The following is a 17,017-nucleotide window of genomic DNA, read 5'->3' on the forward strand; positions in this document are numbered from 1 at the left end:
GACTACTTATGCGTCCCTGCAGTCACCACTGACCACTGCAGAACGAAGCTTCTCTGGCCAAAGTTGACAGTACCAGCCAATGGACATAAACATAATTATGTAGAGGACATGTCATGACCATTTAGTAAAATAACAGTGGTAGCCTTCTCACTAGGGCCTATGGCCTCCTGAGCCATAGGATTTTCACTAGGTTTAAAATACCAGAAATGAATTTCCTCCTATGGAGCAGGCCTCAGGTCCAAGCATAAACTGGTTGCTTGCTCCCCTAACAGACTTGACACTGTTGCCCAGAGGTGCATCTTGCCTGGCTGATTGGTGTCTTGTTCAGAGCCCACAATGAACAAGACCGTTGATGTCAATTCTTCCCCAGCAGTTACCATAGCACCTTACGGCACTTTGTGGGCTAGCCAGCAGATAGGAAGTTCCCAGCCTGGTTCTGGATTGATTTCTCTACGTCCTGTGACCAGAGAATGTGGTTTCTTTAGGTCTTTAGGTCTCAGAGGGAAACCAATAGCAGTTTCTGTTGCCAGTATTGTTTTGGAGGTCTCGGAGTCTCTTTGGCCAACAGCACGGGGACGTAGCCTTCCCCCAGCACTGAGATCTTCATTTAATGATGTGACTATGTCTGTTCATACAAGTTACTGTTGTTCAGTCTTTGTGTGTCTCTCTGTTTGGGTATGCGCTCATGAGTGCAGGTGCCCACAGGGGCCCCGAGGCAGCATCAGAACCCTTGGAACTGGGTTCCAGGTGATTACAAGCTGCCTGACATGGGTGCTGGGAGCGAGGGTAAGGGGGAAAGAGAGCAAGGGAGAGAGGGAGAGTACAGCAAAGTAATATAGGTGTTAGCATCTCTTCCCCACCTTTGTATTCATGAGATTTCTTTTATTATTGAATTGCTGCTGCTGCTGCTGCTGCTGCAGATGGCAGCCCTTTGTTTTCACTGCCAAGTCACACTCTGTTGTATAACCTGCCACTGACAACCACCTGAAATGTGAGTAATGCAACGGTGGACGTCCTGAGCCGCATGGCCTTTGGGGGGGCTGTTTACGTTTGTGTTAGGTCTATTCCTAGCTGTTGTATCACTGGCTGAGAGAACACATCTGAGGGTATGTCGTCAAATGCATCTGAAGTGGTTATGAGACCGGGATTCTAAACCTCATCAGCAAGTTCTGACACTGGGGTTCAAGGACCCCAAAGGATTTGCTTAGTACCACAGCTGCTAAGAGGAAAACCTGGATGTAAACTTCCCTCTTCCTCCCGTGTTATCTAAGGATCTCTAGAGAAAAATCTAACACACCAGGGGGTGAGGAGAACGTCCATGACTTGCGACTGAACGCCTTTCGAAATACCCTGTACACCCCGCTTTAAAAGACCTTCAGAAGTGAATGAAGCAGCAACTATGATTCTTGCTTGATAATATAAGGAAGCCCACACTTTGAGGGTCCCCAGCTGCTGCAGCGATGAAACAGGCATATCTCTGCCCTATATGGCATGTTCACCTATTGTATCCCTCACTGTGATCCTGTCTGGAGGGCTGAAAACCTCTTTCGTATTCGATGTTCAAAATACAGGCGAGTGCGGGCTGGAGAGATGCTGCAATGGTTTAAGAGCACTTGCTGTTCTTGCAGAGGACCTGAGCTTAGTTCCCAGCACCCACAAGATGGCTTAAACCGTCCCGACTCCAGTTTCAGGGCATCCAACATCCTCTTCTGACCTCCACAGGCATCAGACATGCACATGGCACACACATACACACACACACACACACACACACACACACACTTTGTATAAATAAAATTATATATATATACATATACATGTACATATATATATAATCAAACAGTCCCAGGGAAACAGGAACCCTCTCTTATTTGGGCAAGTGAGGTCAGTACCAAGGAAACAAGAGTCCGAACAGTGCGCTCTCTCTCTCTCTCTCTCTCTCTCTCTCTCTCTCTCTCTCTCTCTCTCTCTCTCTCTGCAGTTCTACATTTCAAGCTCCACATACAAAGCCTTGGAAACCTTGCCCATGTGTCCTGCCAGGGCAGCTGTGACAGCTAGTTCTCAATGTAGACCTGATGGGATTCAGTATCACCATGGAAATGCACCTCAGGAGGTGTCTATAAGATTGTTTCTGGAAACCCTCAGCTGATCCTTGAAGACCCACCCTATATGTGGATGGCAGGATCCTATAGGCTGTGATTCACGATGGGGAGCAGGGCTGAGTACCAGCATCAGTGGGGAGCAGGGTTGAGTGCCAGCATTCATTTTGTTCTCCCTTCTGAGCGTGAACAGAATGTGACTGGAAACCTTGGACTTGAGCTGCCTAAGTCAGTCTTAGACTGTCATGTCTTGCTCGCAACGACAGAGTACCCCCTTGAACCGTGGGCCAAAATGGACTGCTTTCGGCTTTAATTAAATTGCTTCGTCAGGCATTTTGAAACAACACGAGAATAAAACTAATACATTCGCAAAGCCTTGCTGGTTAACTTAGAACACCTTTAGTCATTGTCTGCGTGTGTGTGTGTGTGTGTGTGTGTGTGTGTGTGTGTGTGTGTGTGTGTGTGCAATCCTGCTCCTGACGATAAGACTAGTGCAGGAATTTCCTTCCACTGTCAAGTGTTGCAAGGGCCTTTGGTCTCTGTATTACCAAATCAAACAGCAGACTCCCACCAACCCACCAACACGATGGCATCTGAATTAGCTAGTCTTTTATGGGTTTTGTTTGGGTTTGGGTTTTGGCTGGTTGGTTGGTTGGTTTGGGTCCTGGAACTTGCTTGTTTTTCATCCTCGACAGTTATCTGGCACCAATTACGTTTGGCCTGCTTTTCAGTGACCTTTAAAGACAACTTAAACAAGGGATCCGGGAGTTCCTACCTGCTGGGGCATTTCACTTGCTCTTCAGAGCTGTCTTTGAAGATAGTGAAAAAAAAAAAAACTAATGCCCATTCTAAGATGGTAGCAGGAAGCCACCACAGGACAAAGTTTAACTCTGGAACAGCTGGGACTAATTGGGCAGCATTATGGCCCTTTGAGGAAACCCTTGGAAGGCAGCTGGGGCATACGCAGGAGAGTGGGCAAACCGCTCCCTCAGCCGCCTGGAAACGTGCTCAGTGTTTATGTTCCAGCTGGGGGTTAAATCCTTAAAGAAGCCAGAGTAAACTTGCACAGAAAGGTAGACAGCAGGCTCTGCATCCCAAAGCAGGCTTTAGTAAGCAATTTGTGCTGCAGCGGAGGAGAAAAAATAGGCTTAGCTATTAGTGCTCGTGGACCAGTGAGAAATGATATGAGGCAGGAAGGTCAAGGTTCAGGTCAAACAGAACTGATGTCCAGGACAATTCTATCATGACGACTCTCGGGGATGGCCACATTTGGGACTTGGCTGGGAGAGTAATGTCATTGTCCACAGATGCAAATGGCAAAGCCATGTACACATGTACCCATACCACAGCTGAAGCTAGTTGCCTCTGGCAGGGTCCTCCCCCACCACGGAGTTATTTAAATCAAAGGCAGCAACCACAGCTGGAAAGAAGTAACAGGTTATCTCCTTTCAGAGCATGGATCCTGAGAGTTTGGGGCTAAGAAGAGGCAGAGGAGCCCGTAGAGGAAATGCTAGGTTTCTCACAAAACTGAGTCCTGGAGACAGAACATAAGATTTGCACACTTAATTTGGGGCACTGTTCACACTGCATGCATGTGAGTGCTTACAGTAGCAAATAGAGTTGGCCTGGAGAATTATCCTTTCTCCTAAATGTCCCAACAGTTCGAGCCTTCAGATTCCAAAAGCCCGAGCTATCCCCAACTCCATCACCCTAAGCTCAAAACAGATGTGCTAAATGTGAGACACATACACACACATACACACACACACACACACACACACACACAAGAATGTGTATACACACATTACATACATACACTTAAACACAATAAAGTTATAAAGGATTGTGGGCAACAAGGAAACAGGCAGCCAACAAGCACATGAAAGCTCTGTGTATACCACAGTCTTGGAGCCTATATTCTCTGAGACAGACACCTTTCTCCTGAAATAGAAAACCTTCAGCTGTGCGATTGACCTGCATGAAAGACACATTAAGAGGATGGAAAACAGAACACAGCTGTGTGGGACTGCTGAGAGCTGGGACTGTGTGGGGCTTTATCAAAAGCTTGGACACAAGAGCCAAGGCTTTCATGCCTTGACTTTGTCAGAAGGCCACACTTGCTCACTTGGTCTGAAGTGGTGGGCCCACGCGCAGCAGTCCCCGGAGTCCTCTCGTATCTGCGCATGCTTTCTCTTCTTTGTCGGAGGAAGCGGGGCTCTGAAGTCAAGAAACCAAAGGGTTGGTTAGCATCTTTGCTTGTTGCATGGAAAACAAACTGAATTTCCCAGACCTTTACTCTCTGGTTCCCTAAATCTAATACCAATCCTATAAAGTTTCTTGCGCGCTCCTATTCGGAAATTTAGTCTTTCTATACCTAAGATCCACCTGCCTAAAAGATAAACCAGCAATAGTTTCAGAGCAGGGAAGACTCAGCGGAACATTTGGGTGTTCATTTTACATCTGTGGATTGTCTTTGCATGGAACTTGACCACAGTCACAGACGGCCCTGGCTTTCCAGAGAAGGAAGAACAGAGACCATAAAGAGAGAAAAGAAAAGGAAAACTTGGTTGACAGGTATCTGAGAACTAACTCGTTCTCAAACTGCCCTGAGCCCCTCTCTGCTGAGGCAGCATAAGCAAGCGGCGCATCCTATGACCACCTGGAGTTGTTCTATATGTTCCTGACATTTAACTTTTTGTTGCTGAGGACCTTGAGATTTCTAAGGAAAAAAGACTCTAAGCCAGATACTTCAGTGCCTCATAGTGACCTATGTACGTCTCCACACTGCCACCTGCTGGACATGCTGCCGCGGTCCGCCCCCCGGGCACTCCAGCTGTGGAAGCTGATGTGGTTCGTAACTTAATATCGTATCCTTTACCCAGGAACGTGGCACAGAGGCTGCTGGTGGTAAGAGCAACTCATCCCCAGACGGGAGGGCCCGGCTTGGTGCCGGGAGGTGGCAGGGTGACCGGACTCCGGGTAGCCGCTGTGATAGCTGCTGTGGGTTTGGCCGGACATGCTCTGTGGTGGGTGCTGGTGCTCAGGCATTAGCCTGGGTGCAATGGTGGAGTGGAGGAAGGTAGCTGGGATCCTCCCTGCTGTAGGCCTTGGGGTCCGGCAGCATGAGCCTGCGGGGAAGACAGGAGCGACAGGTGTCTCTTACTCTCACTGCCCAGACTTGAGTCAACCATGCGAGGCGCTAGGTGGGTGCACTCACCTTTGAGCTGTGGAGGAGAGCGTGGGTCCGAAGCAGAGTAAGGCGGGGTGTCAGGGAGCTGCTGTTGCCTGGGGGATTAGAAATATTGCTTTTTGGTTTTGCTCTATTTCGTTCTGTTTTAGTCACCCGTGGGAGGCAACCCTTCTGGTGCAGCACCTCAGGGGGCAGAGGGGAAAGCTAAGCTCCTCAAGATGACCCCAGTGTGGCAGGCTGGGCTTCAAGTGCAGCTCTTCCCTTCACCTCTCCTCTCTGGGCATCTGCCCCGCTCTATAAAATAGAAATCATTACCACACCCTCTTCTCTGCATTGTGAGAACTGTGAAAATGTCCACAAAGCCTGTACTGTAACGCTCCGCACTTTAGTGTTCCATAGAGTGCAAAATGATGCCGCTGAAGCAAGAATGGTCTTCCATCCGTGGAAGTATGGGGCATCCCAGGCTCTTGGAAGTAACTCAGGGGTTCTGAATAGGATTCCAACATAATGAAAGGTGATAAAAGTTTGTTTTCATAATTCCTATTTGGGGATTTGGGAGAGGGAGGAAGACAAGTAGAGGTGAGAAGGGAAGTGGCGAGGCGGTGGGGTTAGGACGTAACGGTGCAGATGCATGAAAATACCCTGATGCTGTCCATTACTTGCATACTAAGTTTAAACAGTAATTTTTAAATAGATACATTTTTTAAGTTTTATCCTCAAATTGGCTCTTTAAAATATATTAGCCCTCCATGAATAATGAAGAGAGAATATCTATTATCTCTGTAAAGGAATATTATAAAGGCAGAAATTCTAAAATGCTTAGAGTACCTGGGTATAGACCACAACAGAACACACTTCACGGTGGCAGAGAGACAGGATGATGGGACTGAATTAACAGAGACTCAGCAGGGACAACTAACTCCCACCGAACAAAGCTCCAAAACAAAGCTCGGGACACTACAGTCACCCGTAGCTTCAAATTTAGAAGAAAAGTGGAGTTGGAAACAGGAAAGGAACAACTAGACCCTTAGGTGAGGCCATCACTCCAAAGTTGAAAAGGTTTGTTTTCTAAGGAAACAGAGCCAGGGAGGCTGCGGTGCAGGGTGACCAGGCACAATTAAGGCTGCTGGGGTGAACAAGGAAGCGTGCATTACACATCTACCTCAATGTCGGAGAGCTTGCTTAGAGCATGTGTAAGTCAATCCCCAGCACTACAAAGAAAAAGAGATCTAAGCCGGGCGTGCTGCCGCATACCTTTAATCCCAGCACTTGGGAGGCAGAGGCAGGTGGATTGCTGTGAGTTTGGGGACAGCCAAGGCTACACAGTGAAACCCTGTCTCAGAAAAGAAAAGAAAAGAAAAGAAAAGAAGAGAAGAGAAAAGAAGAAGGAAGGAAGGAAGGAAGGAAGGAAGGAAGGAAGGAAGGAAGAAAAGAAATCTAAATGCTGAACTGAAAGACCCCTCCTCGGCTGTGCTTTGAGTACATCTAAGCAGACTTAACACAACTGAGAAGCAGGACTATTACTCTCAAGGAAGACTGGATGTGCTTGTGGCAAAGGAGGAGACACAATCTTTAAGTAATTTGTGATGAAAAAATTGTGTGTGTGTGTGTGTGTGTGTGTGTGTGTGTGTGTGTGTGTAGGGCAGAAGGGAACTAGTGTTACAGGTGGTTGTGAGCTAACAGATGTAGATATCAGTAATTGAACTTGTGCCCTCAGATGGTCACTGAGCCATCTCTCCAGCCTCCACCCCACCCCCCATTTTAGTAATTTTAATTGCAAATAAATAGCCAGCCCCTATCTGATCAGGCCTCACTGAAGTCCGTGATAGCTTGCACACAGAACTAGGAAACAGCAGATACTGCCAGAAAGCCTGTGACATTAAAACCAGGGCAGCCAACCAAATAAGGAATGCCGAAGAATCACCAGCAGCCTTCTTTCCTGCTTCTGGAATAAATGGTAAGCTCCTGCCAGACCTGATCTCCCAGCCAGTGGGAACTTCAAGTCGTGGGAAGACATGACTCTCAAAGACGCTGGAAAGTGGACAAAAGCAACAGGATTCTGGAGTGACACTGAGACTTAGCGGAAGGTAACAGGGCGGCCATGGTCTGTTTACACCTCTTAGCTAACCAAAGTTAAAACACAAAGCAACTAAAACTCCAATACAAACACACAGACTTTCAGGCCTGACAGAACGAGCAAAGCGAGTTTGGAATAAGCAAGAATTTTGGAAACTTAACGGGGAATCTTGGAAAACAGAGGGGCTGCCCCAGAGTGAGTGTATAACCGCCTACATCTCCTGCTGACTTCGGTGCTGTTGCTGTGTGTGGTGGGGAACCGTACCAGGAACCAGGTCTTGAGAGAGTCTACAGTTGGTGCCTGAACAGAGTAACTGCCTGTCAAACAAAAGCAGATGAACCCCTGCACCCAGTACTCACTGTTTAGAGAAATGAACGCCTGCACCCGGCGACTGCAATATGTGTGGGCAGTTTCAAAGGATTCTAAGCATTACGTGCCTTCCCCACAGTTTGCTCCCCCCACCCCACCCATCCCATTCAGCAAAGCCACATTTATCTTAATACACAGTGTTATCAGCCCAAGCTCAGTGCGTCCCATGTATTTAGAGAAAGGTTGGAGTTCTTCCCAGGAAATTTAAAGGAGGAATTCATGAGCGCTGCGTTCAAAACCAGGCAAAGTGTCAACAGCAAAGTCGGTGGGGATGCACAGGCTTGTTTGGCGTTAATCCGCACTCTAAGTTCCCTCCTATGATCCCAGTGTCGGGGATCCTGGCAGAATGCATTAGGCCCCCATGAGATCCTTGTGTTCGAAATTTCCTCTTACACTAGAGAGATTTCCATAAACCGGCAGACACCAGAGCATGATGGACACGCCGGTCGCTCTTCTTGGAATAGATGGTTGTAAAAAAAAAAAAAAAAAAAAATCAAGCGATTCTTCTCAGCTGGCAGAAAATGTAGTTATTTGCCTTCTACTCTTCTCCCTTTTGGATATACAATCTGCTTTTGTCTTTTGGAGGATTAATGGAGGAGTGGGTTATGCAAAGCCAGAGGAAGCCAAAGAGAATTTATGTCCTATGTACCTCCATGCCATTTGTCCAGAGCCCCCAAAGCAGCCAGTATTGCTTTCAGATGGTGGTTTTGATCGAGTCTAGACTTACTGACTGCATAGTTTGCTAGTGACACTGTGCAGGACCCACACTCATCAAAGTGTGATACTCCTGTGGCTGTCCTGCCCAGTTCCCAGCTTTCTCCAGTGACTCCCCTGTGCCTTCCCTCACCCCAGCTGTCTAGTGAGCTCAGCTTCACACAGTACCTGACACAGAACTAGGACTCCATAAGTATAAACTTTTTTTTTTTTTAAAGCATGAACACGCTGTGTATGGAAAGCCTTCTATCAAGAGAGGCCCTTCATCACCACCAATTGAGGAATGGTGGCCTTCCCCGAGCCCTCACTTTCTACTTCTCTTACCTTCCTCTAATGTGTCTTCAGCTTGTTAAGTGACTCCAGACCATCTGCCATTGTTTCTCTGCTCCCACTGTAGAGGTGTGGCAGCAGTGGCTTGCCAACAGTGAGGAAAGGAAGTGGCTTACCCCAAGAGCTAGCAACAAGGAACTGCATTGTCTGTGGAGAGTTTTAAATCCACACTGAGGTCTGGAAGGAGTCAGTCTGTGTTTTATTACCTTCCAAATGCATTGCTGGCCCTGGAGGGGAAAACAATTGGGTGCCCTGCCAGGCCAGACTGCTCTTTGCCCTGGGTAACCTCTCAACAAGGAACCCGTCTGCCCTGGTCACGGTTGCCTCTCACCCTCCACGTACAAAATAGAGGTCAGAGATGATGTTTCCTGTACTCTTAGCATGCACGATTTATCTCCCCCATGTGGACCTTCGTGTTAAAGATGTGTCATTAACAGGGTGTCTGCAGTGCTCCTCAGGACCCTGGAGAACAGCAATTGTCCAAGTACAATTACAGTTTGTGACAACTACCCTGAAACTGAGATTTTTGAACAATGGCTCTGAGGGCGTATCTGTGGCCAAGGCATCCCAAGAAAGTTATCTCAGGAAAGGATGGCAAGAAACACACCAGAGAAGACACCCAACTCCCCTCCACCTGTTTGCAACCGCAAAGGTCTGGCTCTCTTGCTAACCCCCCCCCCCCCCGACTGCTGCTTCAGACACAGAGACCCTGCTTCGAGAATCTTGCCTGGGCCTGGCGCCAGGCTAAACCTTGCATCCATTGGCTCACCTAATGGCTAGAGTCCCAGATGCAGAACCGCTGTGGTTGTCCTTGATCCACAGTGAAGCCAAGACTGACGAGAATACACAGTATGCCCCAGGTTAACATCTGGCAAGAGTCACAGTGGAGCCATGAGCTGCACCAGAGACCCCCTCCCCCATGCTTTAGATGCACATCAGGTTACTCCTATTCATTATAGTCCTTCTTCTTCTCCTCCTCCTCCTCCTCTTCCTCCTCTCCTCCTGTCCTCCTCCTCTCCTCCTCCTCCTCCTCCTCCTCCTCCTCCTCCTCCTCCTCCTCTTCTTCTCTTCTTCTTCTTCTTCTTCTTCTTCTTCTTCTTCTTCTTCTTCTTCTTCTTCTTCTTCTACAAAAACTCTTAGGATGAGGAGGAATGGGGCCACTCTAGGCTTCTCTCTAGGCTTCCTCAGGATTCACTAGTTGGAAGCCAGGAATTAAATGAGCCAATGAATTCACAGAGCTCTTAACAGGCTCCTCCCACAGAACTACACACCCACCTTACTCCCTTCCCCAACTTCAAAGTAAAGGGGCTCTGTGCCGTGCGCTAGGGCAGCAGTTCATCCATGGGGTCACCCAAGACCATCGGGGAACATAGATGTTTACATTACAATTCCTAACAGTAGCAAAATTACAGTTATGAAGTAGCAATGAAACAATTTTATGGTTGGGGGTCAGCACAGCATGAAGAACTGCGTTGAAGGACCACAGTGTTCGGAAAGTTAAGGACCACTGGTCTAGGAGTCACAGAAATGTATATACTCCTGACTCCTTATTCATCCAGGTCCTAATTAAAACCCCAACCACTAGATAGAAATAAAATAAAACCAGGAGCTGACTCCTCCATGACTTGTGTGTCCCAACCGCCATGAAGGCCCCTCTACTATGAAGTCACCACACATCCTCATGCAACCAACACACCTTAAGTGCACAGAGTAACATTCTGCCCTATAGTTGATGGTACTGCCGTAATATAGTCTCACCAGTGATGCCGTGTCCATCTGTGATGCTGGAACTTCTTTTTTTTTTAGGACAAGGTCTCACTATGTAGGTTTGGCTGGCCTGCCATTCACTGTGTAGCTGAGGCTCACCTTGAAGTCACAGAGATCCACCTCCCTCTGCCTTCTGAATGTTGTGTGCATCACGTGTGTGCCTGGTGCCCAAAGAAGGTGTCAGGGTAACAGATGGGTGTGAGCAATGGGATTCAGACCTGCTTCTTCTACAAAAGTAACAAATGCTCTTAACCTCTGAGGCAATTATCTATCCCTGACAATGGCTTTTTTTCTTCAGGGCATAAGTAATGGGTAATTTAGTAGAAGAGGAAATAACTCAGGAGAGTGGTAAGCCCAGACCTGAAACTCAACTCTGCCCAAGCAAAAAACAAAAAGCAAAACTACATATCTGGGTTAAATCCTGCCAGCCTGCATAAAGTATTCTAACTTAAAGTGAGGTGCCAGTTGTACTGATATCATGATCACCAAGCCCAACACCCCTAAGGTCACGGCTTGCTGCTTCTTGCTCCTGCTTAGACGGTGTGGCAGACTCACCTGCCTGCGCGGGAGCATGTTTGATCCAGTAGCCAACAGGCTATCTGATCGGGGGGCTCTGACAATCTTTGTAAAGATTGGCTTGGGTCTCTTCTGAGTCATACTTTCCAATAGATCATTGTAGACGCTTTTCGCGTATTTCCTGGGGTTTCGCATTTTTCCAAAGCATTCTCTGAAATAGCAATTAGTCCAAAAGCCACATATAGAAAAAAGGCCATGTGTGCTCACTACCACTAGGCAAGGTTTAATCCCAGCTTTGCTGCCATATGGAGCACTGCTGAACCACTCCTATTCTTAGCCCCTCCTTTGTGAACCATAGAAACAAATACATGGCACAAAACACATAATTAAATGTAGAACAACAGTGCTGGGGACTAGATATGCGATGATGGGTGAGTACAGAGACACAGCCAGAGAAGACACATAACTCAGTGGCCTGTGACACAGCAGAGCAACTATGCAGGTTGACATATAACTACATGTTTCAAAATAATGCAAGGACTTTTAATATTTCCACCATAGGCATTAGCAAATATTTGAGGTAGTGAGCATGCTAGCACCTCATCTTGATTTGATCGTTGTGCTTTTATACTTTCATTGTACTGTCACTGCCCCATAAATATATATAATTGCGATTCCACTTAAAACAAACATTTTTAAATTTTCTAACCATATTTATCATGGGAGATTAGAAAAGAAAGTATTAATTTGAAAAATGAAAGATATCACTAGACCATTCAGAAGATAAAGAGGTGATGAGAAATACCATGACCACTGCCTAGCCATAGTTTGATGCCTCGGATGGGATGGACCACTTCCCTAGGGGAGGTGGTGATAAAGCTGCACACACACACACATACATACACACACACGCACACACACACACACACACACACATGCACACACACGCACATGCACACACACACATACATATACACAGACAGATACACACCACAGACACACACAGACACACAAACACATACATGCACACACAGACACACACAAACATACACACACACACACAGCTCTTGGGCATTTGTTGATGCTGCTTCTATTGTTGATGTTATTGTTTGAGATGGCTGTATTGCCCAGGTTGGCTTCAAACTTGTGATGCTCCTGTCTCAGCTCCCCAAGTAGTCAGGATTACAGGTGCAAGCCATTGTGCCTTCCTAGATGTGAGGTTGATGGTCCTGTATCTACCCACACACTTCCATTCAAACGATTTAAGAGGGAGAATTTTCTAATTGCTTAGAAGAAGCTATAGTTCCTCCAACTGCAAGGCAATTGTGTATGAAAGGAAAATTGAGGATTCACATTATCATCAACATAGGTGCCCAGAGCCCTGAAGCCTTCCCTCGAGCGGTTCTCTCTAAGAGCATCGCTAAGTGGAGCGATGAACAGCCAAAACTATCCCAAGTCTCCAAAGGCCCTGCCTCCTATTTTTGGCTCGCATTTATATCTCCTCTCAGAATTTGTTCAAGGATATTTTTCAGCTGGTTAACAACCAATCTGCCCCAAATGGTGGTTCGACTTCTAAGGGGAAAAACATCACCTGCTCTCTCACAAGTCTTTTTCTTATGTCCCACTTGTGATCTAAACAAAAAAAAAACATGTTTATCTCTCCTTCATCTTCCCCTTCCTGTTAAATAAAATAAGCTATATGCAACAAAGTAATTATAAGAATTATCCAGTAAGTCACACTTACAAACACCAGTCAGCCCATTTGTAGTTAACAATTTTTAAGAAATTATTCCACTATCTGTCCTATGCTACTGATTCTTATCCTAATGTCTAAAGGTTTGGGTTTTTTTTTTAAACTAAACTTATATTAATACTGTGGCTATCTAGTCTTCAACCCCATCAAAGACCCCAGAAGGAAAAACTATCTATTATGACGGAAGTGCAGTTCAAGTCCTCAGCAGCCCAGGCGGTGGTGCACGCCTTTAATCCCAGCACTCAGGAGGCAGAAACAGGCAGGTCTCCATGAGTTCAAGGCCAGCCTGACCTGCATGGCAAGTTACAGACTGTAGAAAGTATTCACAGATTACAAAGAACAAGATTTTTAGCTCCAGGATGGTTTGTTAAGTTTTCTAAACCAAAAGAAAGAAGCCCTAATTTTTAAGAATAGACATAAGATATAAAGGATAATTTCTCAAAAAATAAAAAATAAAGGAATCAATGGCAAAGGAACACACAAAATAATGCCTAACATAATTAACCATTAGGAAAAAAAGTAAGTAAAATGTGATGAAGAACAAGCACAAACTCGTTAACAGGGCTACTTTTTGTTGTTGTTGTTTTGTTTTTGAGACAGTTTTTCTCTGTGTAGCCTTGGCTGTCCTAGACTCACTCTGTAGACCAGGCTGGGCTTGAACTCACAGAGGTCCATCTGCCTCTGCCTCCTGAGTGCTGGGATTAAAGGTGTATGTCACCACACCCGGCAAGAGGGCTACAATTTTTAATTGATAATTCTGACGATGAAGAGAAGCAACTGGATAGCTAATAGATTGTAATGGCGATATCAAATAGCGTGCTCACAATAGAGTACTTGGCAATCTTTACAGTTGAGTTTGCATTTACAACAATATGACCATATTTATTCTGGATATTTACTCTAAAGAAATGTAAACTCTTGGTTACACAAAAGCCTAACAGGAGGGGCTGGAGAGGTTGCTCAGTGGTAAGAGCACCTTTCCTGCAAATGTGAGGAGGGTATTTGGATCCCTCCCACCTATGCAAAAATCGAGAGGTGGCCTCATTCACACACCTGCCACCCAGGTGCTATGTGGGGCCGAGATGGGGGAACAGGTGGTGCCTGCTGGAAGCCACGCTAGCTCTAGGTTCAGTGAGAGGCCATGTCTCGAAAGAAAAAGTCATGGAGTGGCAGAGCAGGACACTGCCTCCTCCTCTGCTCTGTGCATGTACAGGCATGCACATAAAAATAAGTAAATAAAAAAAATCTGTACATGAGAAACACTGCCAAGAAGTATAAGCAACCCAAAGGTCTTTGAGTTTGGGAGTGGCTGAACAATGGTGTAAGCGTTTAGGGGAGTCTTTCTCAGAAATAAAGGAAATGAACTAATGCACAAAGGCATTCTAACCGACGACAACAGATTCACGAGGTGCCACATGGCTTCATTTATTTGACATTCTGGGGGGGGGGGTAAATTATAGGGACAAAGAAGAGAAACCAACGGTTACCAGGGCTTAGGAGGGCTGTTGAATATTATAAGTATAGTAGTAGTTTATGAGATTATCAAAACGCAGAACTATGTCCAAATCGTGTTGAGTTTGAGGTCTGAGGAGATGGCTCTGTGGTAAAGAGCACTTGCTGCTCCTGCGGAAGACCTGGGTTCAGTTCTCACCACTCACCTCGTGCGGTTCACAACCCACCAAGAGCATCCAGTACTTTCTTCTGGCCTCTGAAGGCACCTGCACACACGTGGCACATACTCACACAAGTACACACGCACAAATACACTCAGAGAGACAGACAGACAGACAGATGGATAAATTTTAAAAAGTGCATTGAGTTTACTACACATAGGTTAAAAAATAAATCTAGAATGGCTATATCAATACCAGTAACAACAAAGGTATAACTTTCTTTCAAAAAGTGAGGAAAATTAATAAACACTCCGCCAGACTGATAAGGAAAAGGCATGCCTGGCTCCACGGCAAAAGCAGAGCCAGCATTACAGGGCCTACTTATGTTAGAGCATAATAGGAAAGGCTGGAGACCACTGGCTGCTCTTGCAGAAAGACCTGGCTTTGGTTCCCAGCACCCACATGGTGGTTCACAGCCATCTGTAGCTCCACTTACAAGGGATCTGGTGCCCTCTTCTGAGTTCCGTAGGCACCAGGCACGCACATGGCACACACACACATACAAAGACGAATACTCGTGAATATGAAAACAATTAAAATATACAATAGGAAAGTTGTCATTGAACTTAATAACCTAGATAAAATTAACCAATTCACTGGAAGCCACAAATGGCCGAAGCTGGCCCTACCCATCAGTAACGTGACTATCACCCTATTTGCTAGAGATACTAAACTTGCTGCAAAAGAAGAGATTTGGAAGAGCAAGAATCACCTCCATGAAGAGAAGAAAAGCACTGGTGAAATCTGCCCAAGTTTCATAGAAGAAATAAGATCAGTTCTACTCAAGCTCTTATATAATAATAATAATAATAATAATAATAATAATAATAATAATAATAATAATAATAATAATAATAATGATAATGCCAGTTCTCTCCAGATCAATTACATCACAATTTAAAAAAAAAAAAAACCACCAAGTGGCAAGCGGTGCCACCATTACTTACAAGGCTCCTAAAGCAAAGTCACTGCCCAAGAATTCTTCAAGCAGGCTTGTGTCCAGCACTGGATTTTCCAGAGTGCCACTGGCTCCCTGAGCTGCAAAGGAAAATTAAAGATTTTTTAAGAACCATGACTGTTCAGAATGACTGCTAAAACCTTGACAAGCAGATGCCCAGAGTTACAAGGCAGCCAAATGACACAGTGCAATTATTGGGAACGTAGTCATTTTTCCATTTAAGTAATGCCTTTTGAAATCTCTTCAGATCACCCTTTCAAGCAAGACTTCCTGGTATTAGTTATATTATGACAGTTAGTTCTTACGGTTTATTTTAGCCAATCAGAACTTGCTGTTCTGATCGTTTGTGATAATCAGCTATTTTTTTATGAACATCTGAGGCTGGTTAATGTTCCCTTTTAGGAATCCCTGCAGCACTGACCACTTGTCTTGCACACTGTTGAACGCCCCTCCCTCCTCCTCCCTCCTCCTCCCTCCTCCTCCCTCCTCCTCCCTCCTCCTCCCTCCTCCTCCTCTCTCCTCCTCTCTCCCCCTCTCTGTCCCTTCTTCCTCTCCCTCTCCTTCCCTTCCCTTCCTTCTTGTCCTTTTCCTCTGTTTCTCTCCCTCCTTCCCTCCCCCTCCCCCATCCCTCCCTTCTTCTCCTTTAAGGAGAGGGACTGTGTCTTTCTTACTTGATCCATACTGAGGCAAGGCATGAAAGATAAGCAACGACATTATCATTTGTTGGATAGATAAGTGAATAATGAATGGATAGAGGAGTGAGTGGATGGATGGATGGATGGATGGATGGATGGATGGACGCATGGCTTGCTGATTGGTTTGTTCAACATCTTCTTTACTTTTTTATAGGCTTGCTAACATATTATAGTTATCTCCTTCTTCTTGACTTTCAAAATGAAAAAAATATTTTTTACTGATTGTAGTATTATTAGAATTTTAAAAGAATACAAAATATGGTGTAAAAGAAATATAATGAGGAATAAAAGACATTTTGGGGGGTTGGTAAATTGGCTTAGCAGGTAAAAAAGAGAGTTCTCTGTACAAGCCTGACCACCTGAGTTTGATCCCTGGAAAATAGGAGGGAACCCATTCCTAAATGTTGACTTCTAACCTCCATACACACACGCCCAACCCACACATATACACCACACACACACCTCACACACCTACATCACACACACACCCACCCACCACATCCGCATACATCACACACACATACCCACCACACACACATACATTACACATACACACCTCACACACATATCATGACATATACACACACCAAACACACGTGCCCACCACACACACAAATATCACACATACACACCTCACACATATACTCACACCACACACACATACATCATGACACACATACACACACACACATACATCCCAACACACACACATGCCTCACACACACACATCACACACACACATGCCTCACACACATACATCACACACACACATGCCTCACACACATACATCACAACACACACATGCCTCACACACATACATCACACACACACATGCCTCACACACATACATCACACACACACACACATGCCTCACAC

At 45.7% G+C, this 17,017-nt stretch overlaps 1 protein-coding gene across 1 annotated transcript in view; it reads right to left on the reverse strand.

Annotated features, from left to right (window-relative positions):
- Positions 1 to 17,017, reverse strand: part of Myrfl (myelin regulatory factor like) — an 88,838-nt gene that overhangs the window by 60,571 nt on the left and 11,250 nt on the right. Inside the window, exons 2-5 of the mRNA XM_051139709.1 lie at positions 15,436 to 15,526; positions 5,317 to 5,384; positions 4,978 to 5,227; positions 4,225 to 4,316 (exon numbers count right to left, since the gene is read on the reverse strand). Of these exons, the coding sequence (XP_050995666.1) occupies positions 4,225 to 4,316; positions 4,978 to 5,227; positions 5,317 to 5,384; positions 15,436 to 15,526 (501 nt within the window). The remainder of the gene's footprint in view (positions 1 to 4,224; positions 4,317 to 4,977; positions 5,228 to 5,316; positions 5,385 to 15,435; positions 15,527 to 17,017) is intronic.

This window comes from Acomys russatus, chromosome 31 (assembly GCF_903995435.1).
Source record: "Acomys russatus chromosome 31, mAcoRus1.1, whole genome shotgun sequence".
In the NCBI taxonomy this organism is placed as follows: Eukaryota; Metazoa; Chordata; class Mammalia; order Rodentia; family Muridae; genus Acomys; species Acomys russatus.